The sequence below is a fragment of the Hippocampus guttulatus genome, chromosome 16 (assembly GCF_054856545.1).
Source record: "Hippocampus guttulatus isolate MCC_2025c chromosome 16, RoL_Hgut_1.0, whole genome shotgun sequence".
NCBI classification, from domain to species: domain Eukaryota; kingdom Metazoa; phylum Chordata; class Actinopteri; order Syngnathiformes; family Syngnathidae; genus Hippocampus; species Hippocampus guttulatus.
Genome location: NC_141276.1, coordinates 360,121 through 374,977, shown reverse-complemented (window position 1 = coordinate 374,977; position 14,857 = coordinate 360,121). Strand labels below are relative to the sequence as shown.

Sequence of the window (14,857 nt, the reverse complement as noted above, 5' to 3'; positions counted from 1 at the left end):
AGCTATTCAAGTGTGTACCCATTGACTGATATCTATCTGTCGTCATTTTCAACAAGCAGTCATGACAATTACACTGATGTTTTCATTGTGAATGAGGAAACTTACAAAATTCAACAGGCGATCAAATAGTTGTTTCCCCCGGCTGTATATAAAGCTGAGCCACAGGCAGAAATCTTCCCTCTTCCCATCTCTGACATGATGAATAAATAAAAGAGAAGCGATGCAAGACAAACACACTAACTTCCCATTTACCATCTGTGCACACACAGCGCACTCTTTTTACACAAGCTTACTGTCGGCCGTACCGTCACATCATTTTATGTGGCCCGCGAAAGCAAATCAACTTCCATGATGCTCGCTAAAATCTTGACCAAAATTGAAAATTCTCATAGGTCAGAAATAAGAGAGATATTGTCAGCATTTTCTTGTAACCAAAGCCCCCATCACAGTAACTTAATAGTTGAATAAACCATTATTATTGACTTTTCTGATTTGCTTTCAGCCATAACGGCTTTCCAAGGGAAACAGTCAGTAAAATGTGGCCCGTGACGAAAATGAGTTGGACAGCCCCGGTCTAAGGTTTAATCATGAAAGATTGAAGTCAAGACGTGTAAATACTGTTTACATATTTTAAACATGCTGGTAAACGCATACACCCCAAAAATTACGGAGGGTGGTGGGTGTGGGGGTGATCCGGCCTCGCGGTTTTCACTTTTGCGGGGGTATTTCTGGTCCCTTTTTAGTGTGAAAAACAAAGGATTGCGGTCTTGTCACAAAAAGACATGATGATGGTGTACTTCTTTCTGCACGCAATGCTTCTTCTGTATTTCGGGGAGAGCGAGTTGTCAAAATGAATGTCCTTCGCAACAGTAGACGTTACGGCAGAGTCGGGGAAAAGTCTGAACTTGTGAGCGAGTCGCGGCTAAGCACGAAACCCGTCAGACGCCTCACCACAAACAATAACATCCCAACATCCCCGTCCTCCAAAGAGGTGTGCCCTAAGTGTCTGGAATGTGCAATTCAGTTCGCCGGCGAAGCTGCGAATGTTGCGGCACGCACACTCAGACTCGCAGAGAGAATGCACCCGCTCTGAAACGGCGATGGGCGGGAGGGTATTCGTTGTGCTCCCCGGTTATTCCGAGAGGTCAGTTTGTCATCGGGTTGTCGAAGCGGCGACGGGACCGGAAGCCTCCCCTGTGCCATGAGCACGTCGGGCCTCGTAAATGGGACGGCGCCGTAAAAGCGCCCCCTCGGCGGACATAAAGGAGTCGACAAAGGCACACCTTTAGCCTTTTCAAACGCGTCTCCCGATCAAAACTACAGCAGAACCTGGAAGTTCCATCAAGGGAGCTAATCTAGGACTCAAGACTTCAGCTCTGTTCTTCTTTCTGGAGCGTGACCTTTTGGACTTGCGTGTCCGTTGTGGAAAGCGCCATCCCCAAGCTCTAAGTCTCCAGAACGAGTTTCTTCCTCGGCCCTCTCGGTATCATCTTAAAGTTGTTTTCGAGTGCCCTATCAATGCAGTTGAGTTGAGTTCAAGTGTAAATGTGCTTGTCATTTAAAAGCTGCAATCGACACGGAATGCACAACCCGTTTTGGGAAGCCATCGCAAATAGCTTCAAACTGTTGCCACGCTGCCGGTAGGTCTGAAAGGAACCATGGCCATCTTTGGATTTCTCCTCTTTGCCGTGACTGACGTCCTACTGCAGTTGAAAAAACAAAAAACACCCGACGTGTCATGTCCCATCACTAATTGGCCACTGAGCTTGCGCCCCGAGTCCTCCTGCTCACCAAATCCATAGTCGCCAATGGCCGAGCAGTCACTTGCGGGAGACGGGGTCGCCCCCTCCGAACGGCCTAACTCAAGAAACCCGACGACCGTTTTAAACTGTTTTCGTGTCGCGTGTCGGCAGCGGTCACCATTTCAAGCATCCAGCTGACAATCTGGAAACAAAAGCTCTCCCGAGCAAGAAAAGTGGACCTTTTTAGTAGCATGTGTAGCCTTTTCGCAGACTATTGTATCAGCGCGGGGATAATGGAATTAGCCTGCGCTGTCGCTGCCGATAAGGAGCGCGTGGCGGCCACCCGAGCCACGGGTCACCGCTCTCCGCCTACGACCGGCGAGGGAGACGGCAATTGTTTAACTGTGCAACGGTAATAAGTGGACCTCGCAGAGTTAATGCCCGGCCGCTGTAAATGTGTCTTGACGTGAACTAGAAAGCGTGCGCGTGTGCGGCAAGGAGGGCACCGTGCCCCGAACCGAATCCTAATCCCCTCCTCCCCTTTGCATTCGTACGCCACACGCAGGAGGACCTGGTGGCATTTCAGGTTAGTTTCACGATGGACTCTCACATGTCCCTCGCTTTCAACGTGAGCGAGAAAACTTGCCTCATATAAGATTGTGATTGGCTAATCCGGCGCACGCCCCGCCCCTGGCCCAGATTCGGCCGGGACGGCCCACCGCCGATCCTCATTCGGGTCTGCGGTGTGCAAAATGAATCGATGATGTCATGTGGCCACATCGATTTGCTCAAACGGGAGCCATTTTGGTTGGGCCGCAACGTGGAATCTCAAAAGTAGACGACCTGACCTTGACTCAATGCCAATTCAAGCAGCCCTCGTGAGAAAATGAGCTGTCACCTCTATTGTCGCTCACTTCCAACTGGAAACCGCCAGACTCATCAACAACTTATGGTTGCTTTTAAGAGACTGGCTTCAGGCAAAAAAAAAGACTTACGTGGGGTTGAAATGCCAGGAAAAGCCTCGCTTCGTAAAATGTGACACCCCCCCGCCCCCAAAACCCCGGGGCCTTGGGTTTGAAACCTGCATGCCGCTTTGAGGCAATGTAGTGTAGCCCGACGGGCTCGTCCTCCCCAAAGCGACACTGTCCAAAGTAGCCCCATCTATGACAGCCCCCGTGTCAATCTGCAGTTGGTGCGGGATTTTGGGCCAGCTGGGCACGGCTCAGACGGGACCACCCGCTCCAGATTAGCCGCCACTAAAAAGACAAATAATCCCACCCAGGGTCCCGCGTTGCCCTTCCTTGGCCAAATGGTGGCCTATGAAGGTGGTGCGCGCAGAGTAGGGGGCTCCGCACACCTCATTAGCGAGAAAGCAGGATCAGAAGAAGAAAATCTCTGGCCGTGTCTGAGATGGGCCAGCTCACAAGATTTTATTCTCCACTCCGACTGGCCTCAAGATTAGGGACACCTCCAACACGACAGCGAAAGATATTGATTTCATGGAAATGTAACCGGTGTGGTTATGTATGCAGCACTAAAAAAATCCTCCACCAAGCATCCCCAGTTGGTCCAGAATGCCGCTGCTCGCCTCTTGAGAGGGAGCGCCTCACTGCGACCGTAGCATCCCTTCACTGGCCGCCGATACAATTTGGAATGTTTTTAAAGATTCCGTGATTTGTTTTCAAATCTCAAAATGGCCTCGCGCCCACCTGACCTCTCTGTGAGCTTCTGCCCGTTGCCGAAGGTCTGCAGGGGACCGGACACTATTCGAGCCCCCCCCCCATGACACACAGCGGTACGCCATCGCGTCTCCAGCCGAGGTGGAAACAATCTCAGGGATGAAGTTGATGAAAGAGACTGACTCGAGGGCAATCGCGGCACTCTTTGGAAAACATATTTATTACGTCATACAAATGACACCATTTCACCTGTGATGAAAGCGTCACGGCGTCGCGTCCCTACGAAGCGAATACCGCGGAGCCCGAAAGTTAGCGGAGGAGAATTGAAATTGTGCTCTTGAGTTTCGCGGCTCAGTCAGGTTGAGGCGAGGCCAAAGGCAGCTTTGGGAGAGAGTGAGCCCAGCGACATTGTGCTTGGAGGAAGAAAATTGTTTGGTCAATGGAGAGCGGCCAAACTAGTCAAGTGTCACCTTTCCCCGAGGGTGCACCGCTTCTCTCTCAACCCTAAAACAACAAACATTTCAAGACCCTGTCAAGTGAATTCACAGTTGGCTTTTGTTCAAATACGTTGCGCGTATGGCACTGGTCAACGGCGACTTTTCATCACAGGTGTCTCCCTGAATGTGTTTTTGGCCTTGATTTCAGAACCATGCCTTGACTTTATTTTCTAGCAGATCAGGATTCGGAGAGAATTCCTTTATTTATTTCAATTTTTAAGCTAAGTAAGTTGAACCGACAACATTCGGATTTCGCCACGTGTTGTAACTTGTGTATGACTTTTCAGGAAATATTCCATCTAATGCGCAACCGAACCCTTCATTCATAAACAATTATGGAAAGTATTACAAAATATTCTTATTTTCATGATGATGAAAACCCGATGTGCTTGAGAAAAAAATACAGGAAAACATCCGAGCGAAAAGTTAACTTGTGTCTCTGATTTAAGAAAAAATCTTAACCAGTGTGATTGATCAAAATGTGCTTTTTGCCACTCATTTGTGAGACAGAAATTGAAAAGTTTTTTTTTTTCTCCATCATTTCACTTTTCATGATTTAGTTGTTGTTGTTGGGGAGAGGGGCGTGGTCAAAATGCGGCCAGGTGACCTGCTTGGGCCCCGACACGAGTCGTCCCTCCACCGCTATATAAATCCGACTTCGCGGCCAGCGTTTGCACCGGTCCAACTGATTTAGAGCGCCTCATCGCTGCAGCGCGGAAAAGGTCCGCGCTCACCAGGCGGGAAATGTTCCAACCGCTGGACTCTTGACGTCGACATGTTTTCAAAAAGTAGCCATGCATAGCGTAAGGAAGATGCTAGAAGAATCTGGTTTTCAAGGTTGAAGTGGTGGAATTTGATAGAGAAGCGCTTGACGTTTCACAATTTTGAAGCCTCATTTTTCTATACTTATTGAGCTTGATTTTTTTTTTTCAAGCATTCATCTTTGGCAGGATTGTTAACACAAATGCAGTAAGTCAAAACGTGACGGAATCATCTTCTTGTTTAATAATAATAATGGTGATAGATTTCCAATTTGGCGCAAGGCCTGGCAGCTGTTGAGGAGCGTTTTGGCGACGTACCCAGCAATCGATTGCCCGTATTTCACCTTTGAAGGTGTGGCCGGGGGGCACGTCATCTAATTTTTGACACCAGCCCCCCATTCCAGTGTGGGAATCCCTGATCGGGCGTAAAGCCGGTTACACAGCTTAGCAATTTCAGATCATAGCAATAAATTATGATAAAATAGACTTGCGAACTCTGCACATAGCTGGCAAATATACTCGACAGCTTTGGATGAGGCAATTGTATAAAAAAAAATCAGCGATATGCGCGCGCACGCACTCGCAGCTTTCAGTCCCAGCCAAAGTCATGACCCGTCATCCGGTAGAACTGTCTGTTGAAGGGTTTGTAGAACTCTCGTAGTCTCCGCACCACCCGCGGGTCGATGTCGGGGTGGGTTCGGCCCTTGGTTTTGCCCAGGCAGTGCGGTTTGCCGTCGCTCTCCGCTCGCTTGAGGCAAGGGAAGCCCTTCGCCGGGTTAAAGTGGAAGTGCTTCTCGGTGATCTCTCTCCTGAGCCCCAGAAAGTCCTGGACCCGCGCCACCTCCCCGGCGGGGTCGCCGATCAGCCGCTCGCCGCTGACGAACAGCAGTTGCTCCGCGGGGAAGTATCGGAGCCAACGCTCCAGGTGCTCGGCGTACATGCCGATGCGAACGGCGCTCCAGGCCGCGTCGATCACGCCCGCCGACGTGTTCTTGAAGGTCAGGCTTTCGAAAGACGGAATGTCGGGCTTCTTGGAACGCGTCTGCGCGTAGTCCGACACGGCTCGGGTGACCGGGTCTCGGACGACCACGATCAGCTTGGTGTCTTTCGACATGGCGTGGATCCGAGCGGGGACCTCCTCGGTGACGTAGTAGCTGGGCGTCTTCTCCATGGTCAGCTGACCCTCGGAGGACTTTGGCATCAGTTCCCTGCAAAAGACAGAAATGTCGTCAGGCCCGACGGCGCGGGCCTCGCCGTCCCGCCCGCCGTCGGGTTCTTTGGGATGACGAGGGCTGGCGGCCCGCCCCGAGGAAGACCGTCATCTCTCCCCGCTGGTTTTCGATCCGGCGAGAAGCCCCGATGGCTTTTCCGATCTCACGTGGAAAGAGCGCGCGCCTTCACCGCCGCGCCCGAAGGACGGCGGAGCCCCCGCGGGGACGGTTGAGATTGTCGCAATTTATGCAGGCGGACCTCGGGAGCCGTTTAGTCCCGTGACGGCCTGTTGGTCTCGACCCCGGCCGCCTCCAAACGCCCCCCGTTCACCGCAGCTCTGATTGCATCGCGGCTAAGGGAAGACGAGGGGGATTAGCGTGAAGCCAAACGCGCTCCCGCATCCCAGCCGGAGCGCTGGCAGGAATTTATGGCTCGCGGGAGCCGGAGTTTCGCTTCACGGTGGAAGTTGTGGCAGGGAGCCAAGTGCCACCGGTATAAGAGCTTTCGGGTACCGTATTTGAACGTTACTCGATTGCTCGTTAGTTTGTTTTTCTGCCGTACGGGGATCGTTACGTTCGGAGACACCACAGCGGATGAGCCCCAAAGCCGTAATCTGTTCCTGGCCTACGTTTTACTTGTGCATCGGCGCACGTCGCGTTTCCTCCAGCGTTACATCATACGCTAACGACTTGAACTGTGGACACTTTTGGGCTTTGATCGTAAGCTAATGATCACCTAGGAAAAAGGGCTGGGCCCGCCTCGTCAAGCCGACGACTGTCATTTATGTGTCGGTACACGCTCGAGCGCCGTCGACCTCGCCTCTTCAAACGCGGCGTTTTCTTAATATCGGAGATCTTGAAGCAAAGCCCAGTTGAAAATGTTTTGCCACCGTTAGCGTCAATGGAAAGAAATAAGTCTGGTCACATGCGGGCTACTCATCTCATCGCCATAGGCGATCCGATGATGTAGCCGTTTGAAATGGTCGTGGAGATATTTCGGGGAAAACGGGATGAAGCCGGCCGGCCCTTGGGAAACTTTGCCCAAAAAGTCTCTTTTCTGACATGAGGCGCTTTGCCCACGCGCAACTTGAATCGCAAAAGTTTGCACACGACACCGAAAAAACAACAACATTGAACGTTGGCCGAAAACTTCTCGGGGCACGTCGATTCGATCGGATGTTCCCGAACAGATGAAGGTCACGCAAATAAGCACGCTATCAATGTGTAAATAGTGTTGATAGAGAGCCGTGCCATTGGGGGACGGGGGGGGGAGGGACAGGGGGGCGGGGCGCGTTGTGTCATATGTTGAGATGGACAGATCGATCCCAACCTCCCTCCCATTGCCCCACGAGCATACCTGTCAACTTTTCGGAGCGCCAACCTGTATAAACTACCCAAAAAAATCCTTATAAAGAGCAAAAAATCCTCATAACATTCCAAAGAATTTTACACGTCAAAATAACGGCAGAAAAAAAGCCACGAAATTTTCAATGATATGCAATGAATACTCTGCCGTTTTCAACTAGGAACCACATGATTTACTGGAAAGTTACCGGAAATGAAAGCATTCGGGTAGACGAGCACCTTTCTGGGCAAAAGCAAACGGAACTACCTGTTAGGGGGGAAAAAAAACCAAACGGAAATTTTCAGAATCCGTATGATTTGTGCCATACGGCCATATACCTAAGATTCACCACAAAATCCGTATGAACTATGGCTAAACCGGATGAGTTGACGGGTATGCACGAGGGGCCGTTAATGTGGAGATTTCCGTTTGGATGATCAACATATCGATTGTAAGGTATGATAACAAGCACGGCGCGCTTATCTAAAAGTCCGTCGGTGTTACGGCGCCAAGGCCCCGCGGCCTGCGTGCGCGTTTGTATCTCACCTGTACCAGTCCAGGCCCTTGTGGTAGTTGCGGTCGAAGAAGTGCGGCTCTGCCCCCGCCGCGCGCACGTCCGGGTGCAGCCGCAGGAACTCCAGCAGCGCGCGCGTCCCCCCTTTCTTCACGCCGATGATGATGGCCCGCGGCAGCCTTTGACTCTCGGACTCATTGAGGGAAGACGAGGCCCCCCGCTCGTCCGCGTCGTTGTCCGCCTCGTTGCGGAGCAAGTCCCGGGAGCCGCCGCGCCGGGCGTCCGCGCCCGCTCCTGCGCGCTCGTACGCAAGCCCGGGCGCGGTGGCGCCGGAGCCCGAGCAGCAGTAGATCACGTAGAGGCACAGGGACAACATGACGCACAGGACGAACAATTTGCTCCTGGCCTGGGCTGCCGGCGCAACGGGGAGAGCCGGACTATATTCCATAGGAGCGAGTCGGCGTCCAAGCGGCGGGCATCTTGGCAAAAGTGCGCCGAGCTCGCGAAACTTTCCTCCCAAACGGGACCGTCGACGCGCGGCGAGCGCGCCTCACTTGCCGCCTGAGCTCGCGAGCGAGCGCGCGCGCGCGCGCGCGCAAAGGCACGCGCCCGAGCGACGAGCGATCGCGGAGTCGGACGCGACTCGCTCGCGCACGCTTCCGGCTTACCCCTTCGAAGCCGCACCCGAACGGAGGGGACGCGACGCGTCAAAACGCGGTCGTCCCTTGCAGCCGAAGCAATCGATCGCGAAGCGCCGTTCCTTGGTGTCGAGTGCCACCGAACTCAATGGAGCGTTTTATGTTGAAGGTTAAACGTGCCTCGGTGGGGGTGGAGCTCACGCACGCTTCCGCTGAGTGACTATTACTAGAGCGATTCATTGTTCGCGTGGATCGGAAGAATCCATCAAATAAAGCGTCGCTTGTCAGAAGCAAATACGCGGTGTGGGGTCTTCATTTGATACGGTGATATTTGCCCGTCACTTTTCGAGCCCCCCTTTATTGTTACGGCCGGATTTACAAATGTGGCAGCCTGGACGACTCGTGGAAGTTTCGGGTTCCAATCTCGGTGTGAAGTTTGCGAGATCCCCACCCCGTGTTTTCGAGATGCCGTGTTCTTGATGATGGCAGATCGGCCGCTGGGGATGGTCCCGGCTTGAGCGCGAGGCCGATCGGTAGTGCGAGAGCCGCGCGTGTCGTCTCGGGGTGGGGTCACGGGCCCGTGGCTCCGGCGCACCCCTGAGCGAGCAGAGGATTAGCAGGATTAGCCCCTGAGCGGCCGTGTCAGTCAGCAATTCAGCCCCCCCCCCCCCCCCCCTTCATCTAAGCCCCTTATCACATCCCTCAGACGGCCATCGGAGATATGCACTCACGAGCCGTTACGTGAGCTACACCGGCACAATACGGAAAGAGCCGCATCCAAAACTTCAGGATCTGCTATCGGTGGCGCAGGTGTATCGTTGCGATATTTGAGGAGACGAAGGAGCCTATCCCCGCCTACTGCCCGAAGACGGCTGGGATAGGCTCCAGCACCCCCCGCGACCCTAGTGAGGATCAAGCGGTTCGGAAAATGGATGGATGGATGGATAATAATAATAATAATAATCATCATCGTCACATATGCTGCTATATGCCGGTTAACTCTGTGGTGTGGTGCAGATGTTCTTTTTTACACTTTGCAGGCAAGCCTGAATTTAGGGTTGCACGCTATATGCGTACTGTCATGTCGCGTCACAATATGACGGGTGGCATTTAGCCCCCCCGCTCAATCTCATGGAATGTAAAAGCAAAGAAGGGCCCCTCCTTCGTGAGTACTGTTGTATGCTCTGATCGTGTGCGTTGCTGCTTCACGTAGGGTCAAGTAGCAGTTCTTGGAAGGCTTACGATGATCATCGTCTCCGTGCTCATTTCCGTGAACCCGTCGCTAGCGTTTTGCACGATGCTAGCAATCAGTTAGCGGACCTTTGTTCGATGAAATGACATTGCTTGGTTGAGCAATTTTGCCACGGCGATACCATTTTGGAATTCTCTGTAGTTCTTCAACTGGGAGTGAGAAACGGCGTGAAGCCTTATTTAAAGAGCCAGAGCCCAATTTAATATCGCTTGCTGCGGTACATAGCAGAGACATGACAAGGAGAGTCGGTAAAAATAAAGAAAAAAACTGACGCAGGCAGACGAGTGTTGACATATGTGAAGCGCTACTTTGACTACTTGCTGCATTGTTTGGGTCTGCTCCATGCTCCTTGTGAGTGTTTTCATTCTGTATTTGTGTGGTTGTCTGTCGTCCTCTTCAATGGGCGGCTCTTGGTCACTTGGCTTTATACGCGGCCCCCTTTTTTTTTTTTACTACATACAATGCTGTCGACTAGTTTGGCTGCTGTCGTTTTCACCGTTGCAGTCGGCCCCACCGATACTATGCCCACGGGGGGGTGCATACTGTCGCGCTCATCTGCAGCCATGTGTTTCTGCTTGATGATGCTTTGTCGTCAACCCGGAATGGAGGAGACCGCGGTGGAGTCATCCAGTCGCGAAAGGCGCCCGATGCCGATGTCAAAGATCTTAAGCGGCATCTCATCCCAGAGAAGGAGCAAAGGAATCCAAACGAGAGCAGCGGGTCTGCGACACGCCAAGCCCCGCCGGGCCTTACGGCCAGGTCGCGGGGCCGGCCGAGACGCGGATCAAGCCGCCGCTCGGACTCCCTTAAGGTCTTTAACCGCGGCTGAGGCCGATTCCAAATGGCTATAAATTCCCCATCTATCCTCTGTTCGGGCAGAAGCCGCGCGCAGCCTGAGAGGATTTCCTCTCTTGATCCCGCAGAAATGCTTTTGTGATCCCTCACCGGCTGTCCTTCTGGGCACGAAGGCGGGAAACCTGGCGGCAGGTTGCGGGGCTCACGCGGGCTCAGCGGCTCGGCTCCCTGCCCGAATCTGGCGGAAAACCCGGGTGAGCGACAAACGGCGCTCGCACGTGAGCGCGCGCCGAGACGTTTCGATGGCTTCCGCGGGGGCGGGAGCTGAAGATGCCGACGCCGTCCGTGGCCGCTCGCCTCCCCTTTCCTTCCCCAAAGTGGCGACGCTAATCCAGATGAGGCACTTGAAAGGCACAAATCCACTTAGTCCAATAGGAGCTGTGACGTGTAATTCGATTGGCCTAAGCGCTTTTGAAATTACCTTCAGCTGGCTCGCCCTATTTTCATGTTCGTTTATGACCTTGCCTGAAACTCTGATCTGCTTCGCGTACAACCTTTGAGAATGATCTTGCCTTCCCGTCGTTGTCGGCTCGTATCGCATCGCGTCGGCATCGCGACAAATCGTATCGTATTTGGAGCGTATCGTGCCGTGACTGGAGCCAATCGTATCGCGGTGCGGTGTTTTGCGTAACTGCGGTAGAGCGTGTCCCGTTTCCCTCGGCGTCCGTCGGGAGTAGCGTCGGGATGCGTCGTCGGGGGCCATGTGTCTCGCATTCGTTTTCTTGTTAGAAAGGAAACAAAAAAGAAGACGGGAGCACAAAGTGAACACGACGTCAGCATATTTGAAGGACGATGCTTTGCGCCGTTTCAACGCTCAGCGCCGCGCTCGTTTCGGGTGGCTTTCCGTTGTCTCGCTCGCTCTCGGGTAGGGAAGTCCCACTTAGGCCCAAGGCGGCGGTTGCCGGACACGCGTCTCGGCTCTCGTCTTCTCGGTCTCGGTTTGCGTAAGGCCCGGTTTCTCCCCGTCACCTACAAACGTCTTTTCGGCTAAGTCGGAAGACAGAAATGATTTGGTCTCGGTCATCGTGATTCGCGATGGGAAATTTTCATTGCGTTTCAAGCCCTACGTGCGGATGAAGCTTATCCGCTCCGACGGGGCCGACTTTTGCACTTGACGCTCGCCACGACCTTGGCTGAGGGTCTCGTCTGCCGTCGAGCCTCGGTGAGGGCCTGTGCGGTGCCCAGTGCCCCGGGGCTCCTCTCTCACCGCGGCCTCAGTCTGGCAGGATGCAACTGGAAACTGAACTGAAGTCAAACTAGCTTTATTTTATGCCCCCCCCCCCCCCCCCCAAAAAAGAAAAGAATTTCCCTCACAAAACGGCTTCACATCCTGCCAGTAAGGATTGTTTACCGCGGTCCCGATCAGTTGTCGAGTGCGCTGCATGCGTGCCCCGAGCGCCTGACTGGCAGAAGTGAAGTCAAGCTTGTTTTACGAGCGGGGAAGCGAGAAGGCCAACGCGATAAGAGGCACCTTTGGTCAAATGACAGGCTGCCGGCAGCTCTCGACGGAGTTCAGCGCCGGGTTGAGGGAAGCGAGGTCGCTCAGTCATCTACACTCGGCGGACGCTTCCCGCATTCCTCCGCCGCCGAGTCATCGGGATGAGAGGATGATTATTGCTTTGGGCTCTGCGTCTGAAATAACAATTAGCTGGCGTTTGGAAGCACGCCGCCAAGGACTTGGCGTTGCGACATGCGGAAATGTACTCGATAAAAGGAGGCGGTAGGCGATACAGTCGACTCCCGCCGTTTTGGGGTGCGCCTTTCACCGATTGATCTGTTGACAGTTGTTTGTGTCTGGAAGCGAGCCGAGAGCAGCGAGTGGCGCCGAGGAAGTACGTTGAAGCGATGCGTCTCGATTGAGAGGGCAAGATCTTTGCATGTCGAGGTTTGGCATGTCGAGTTTAGCCCGGGTTGTCACAGAGAGTCTTTGGACCGGTTGTCAAGATGAGCATCATGCGTCCATTTTCGATCGCGCTTATCCTGCTTAGGGTGACGGGTGAACTGGAACCTGTCCCGGCTAGATTTAGAACACTTTGGGTGACACCAGCTCAACTTCAAGGACCCCAGCTTTGGGATGAGCTTGTCACAGGTGCAAAATCGTACAAGAGTAATTGTCAAAGCGGAGCCCGATCAAATGCTCTCCAAGGCTTTTGCGAAAGGAGGGTGGGGGGGGGGGGCAAAAGTGGTCCAACCAACAGTCTTTTTCCATCTCGACACCCGCATAATGTCATGAGATCCACCCTTGTACTTTAGTTGTACAACTGCGAGCTCCAAGCGCCCGATGGCAGCCGTCGAGTTGAGCGCCCGTGTCGCACCGGGGCGTCTTTCGCAGCTTATTTGGGAACGCGGCGAGGCGGGCCTAATGGAAACACGGACCTCTGACATTACAGGTCTTGGCCACTTAACGTACATCAAATGGCAGTCAAATGATGGGTCTCAAGGTGGCCTTTTAAGACGCTAAACACAGAGCTGATGCGCACCTGAAAAAGCTCGCCCCTCAGTCAAGTGGCCTTTGTGGTTAGTCAATGGCCATGAAAAAGCCAAATCTCTTTTTCAGGTGCGGACATATGTTTGAGAATTGCGGCTTTTGTGGCTCTTGACGGGGACGCCCACACCCGCGTGCCGCACCCGGTGGTGCGGAACACTCGGCGCGCATACTCTCGAGCCTGCCGGCGTGCCACAAATCAATGCGTGCACTGAGAAAATACGTAACTCGGTTTGGATGACATCAATACATAAGGGCGGACACCTTTAGTAGACCGGCTGCCGAGGAAACGAGAAGCCATCGTCAGGGACGCAACGCGCTTTCACGGGGAAGCTTTTGTTTTCAGTGAGCGCAATTTTAAACAGGAACGGAGTGAAATATGCATGCGTGTGTGTGTGCGTATATACATGCATGTGTGTTCGCGAGCGTTCAAGCTGAACACCAAGCAGAGCTGCATTGGATTTCGTTTGTCGTAGTTGTACGTTTCATTCATTCCGTCACCGCACTCCGATCGTCTTTCCCCGTTAAAATACATTGAAACCATTGCAGACTCCCCTAAAAGCACAACCCAAATTTTTGTCACGGGCTTTTTTTTTTTTAAATCAAAAATAGTCCGCTGCAATATTGGGCCTATTCAAATGTCCACTACCGAAATTTAATGTAAAGAATGCTCCTTATTTGGATTTTTCCGCATCATTTTTGAATTCAGGAGACATTGTGCTGCCGCTTCAAATGTGCACGCATTGGCCACCGGGGGGCAGCGTCAGGCTGAGCTCCAAAGATACAGTACCGTAAATTGAGACGTCACGCCGGCCCAGTAAACCGGCGTAATAGTCGTTGTTGTTGTTTGCGGTAAACTTCAACTGGTAGTGGCACGAAAGTGCTCCGAAGCTCTTGTTCGAAATGCTGTCTGCCAAACTGCCCCTAGTTGTTGCGCAGCCACTTGCGTCGAGTGCCCACTTCTCCCAGTTTTTGTTCACAAGTCAGAGGACAAAGGTCAGCCCAGCAACGTTTCGTGACGAACTTGTAAGTCACCGCAAGGAAAGGAGGACTAAATCCATCGAAAACGAGCCCGTCTTCATCATCACGTCGTGTGGCGCAGTGGATTGAAAATCTGAGTTCCAGCGAGACAACGGCGCTCTCTTGTGGACAGTTGCGCTCAACGCAAGCAAACGCCGACTGGCATCGCGACGCTTGAACACGCGACCGAGTTGAGCTGTCATGTTCAGTGTCGTCCCGAATCCCATTTCGAGCGGTCGTGTTCAATGCGCTTGCAGCGACACGCGAAATACGCTAGATGGCAATATTCGCTTTCTAAACGGGCGTGTCAAAAACGAGCGCACGGGGTCGGGTCCGTCTCAAAATCGAGCCCAAAGAGCGTCTCCGCCGCATGCGCGTCTGCCAATATCCGCCCAGCCGCCCATTTTCTCATCCGTTTTATCCTCGGGAGGGTCGCGGGGGTGCTGGAGCCGAAATGCCAGCCGTCTTCGGGCGAACACCATCTGTTCAGGTTGTCGTGTGGGGGCCATTTACAAGTAACGCGGTGCCTTGAGCGCAAAAGTTTGCTGGGATGTCGGCCAGACTCCATCTCCCACAATGCATTGGCGCGCAGCCGCTCCTGCTTGCTTTCTCTTTCTGCTTGCCTTTGCGTGTGTGTGTGTGTGCGTGTGTGTGTGTGTGCGTGCGAGAGAGAGAGAGAGAGCAGCTCCGGCACGGCATCCTTTTGCGGCCAGGCGGCGCGTGAGCTCGACTCACCCCCGCGGTGCTTTTCGGGCCAGCATGGAACCGCGCAGCGCGCGTTTTCGCGGGCGGGCGCAGGAGGCGACGGGGAGCGTAAAACCGAGACGCTTGGATTTGGGTTGTCGCCGCGCCTCTTGA

General features: G+C 53.4%; 1 protein-coding gene and 1 long non-coding RNA gene across 2 annotated transcripts; both read right to left on the bottom strand.

Moving 5' to 3' along the window:
* Nucleotides 1-3,614: 3,614 nt before the first annotated feature.
* hs3st3b1a (heparan sulfate (glucosamine) 3-O-sulfotransferase 3B1a) lies at nt 3,615-8,892 on the bottom strand. Its single transcript, XM_086132622.1, has 2 exons — nt 7,782-8,892; nt 3,615-5,887 (listed from the first exon to the last, which is right to left on the bottom strand). Exons 1-2 carry the CDS (start codon nt 8,195-8,197, stop codon nt 5,269-5,271), a joined length of 1,035 nt encoding a protein of 344 aa, XP_085988748.1. The 5' UTR covers nt 8,198-8,892; the 3' UTR covers nt 3,615-5,268.
* Nucleotides 8,893-10,315: 1,423 nt separating this feature from the next.
* Nucleotides 10,316-14,478, bottom strand: LOC147192245 (uncharacterized). The gene is made up of 4 exons (XR_015103177.1): nt 11,966-14,478; nt 11,562-11,739; nt 10,916-11,481; nt 10,316-10,837 (listed from the first exon to the last, which is right to left on the bottom strand). It is a non-coding gene; the product is annotated as an uncharacterized LOC147192245 (long non-coding RNA).
* Between the last annotated feature and the right edge of the window lie 379 nt (nt 14,479-14,857).

Bases quoted from the DNA above. Each gene is read 5' to 3' on its own strand.
- hs3st3b1a (XM_086132622.1), bottom strand. From the start codon at position 8,197: ATGGAATATAGTCCGGCTCTCCCCGTTGCGCCGGCAGCCCAGGCCAGG. The intron at 5,888-7,781 runs GTGAGATACAAA...TGTCTTTTGCAG, and splicing joins AAGGGCCTGGACTGGTACAG to GGAACTGATGCCAAAGTCCT.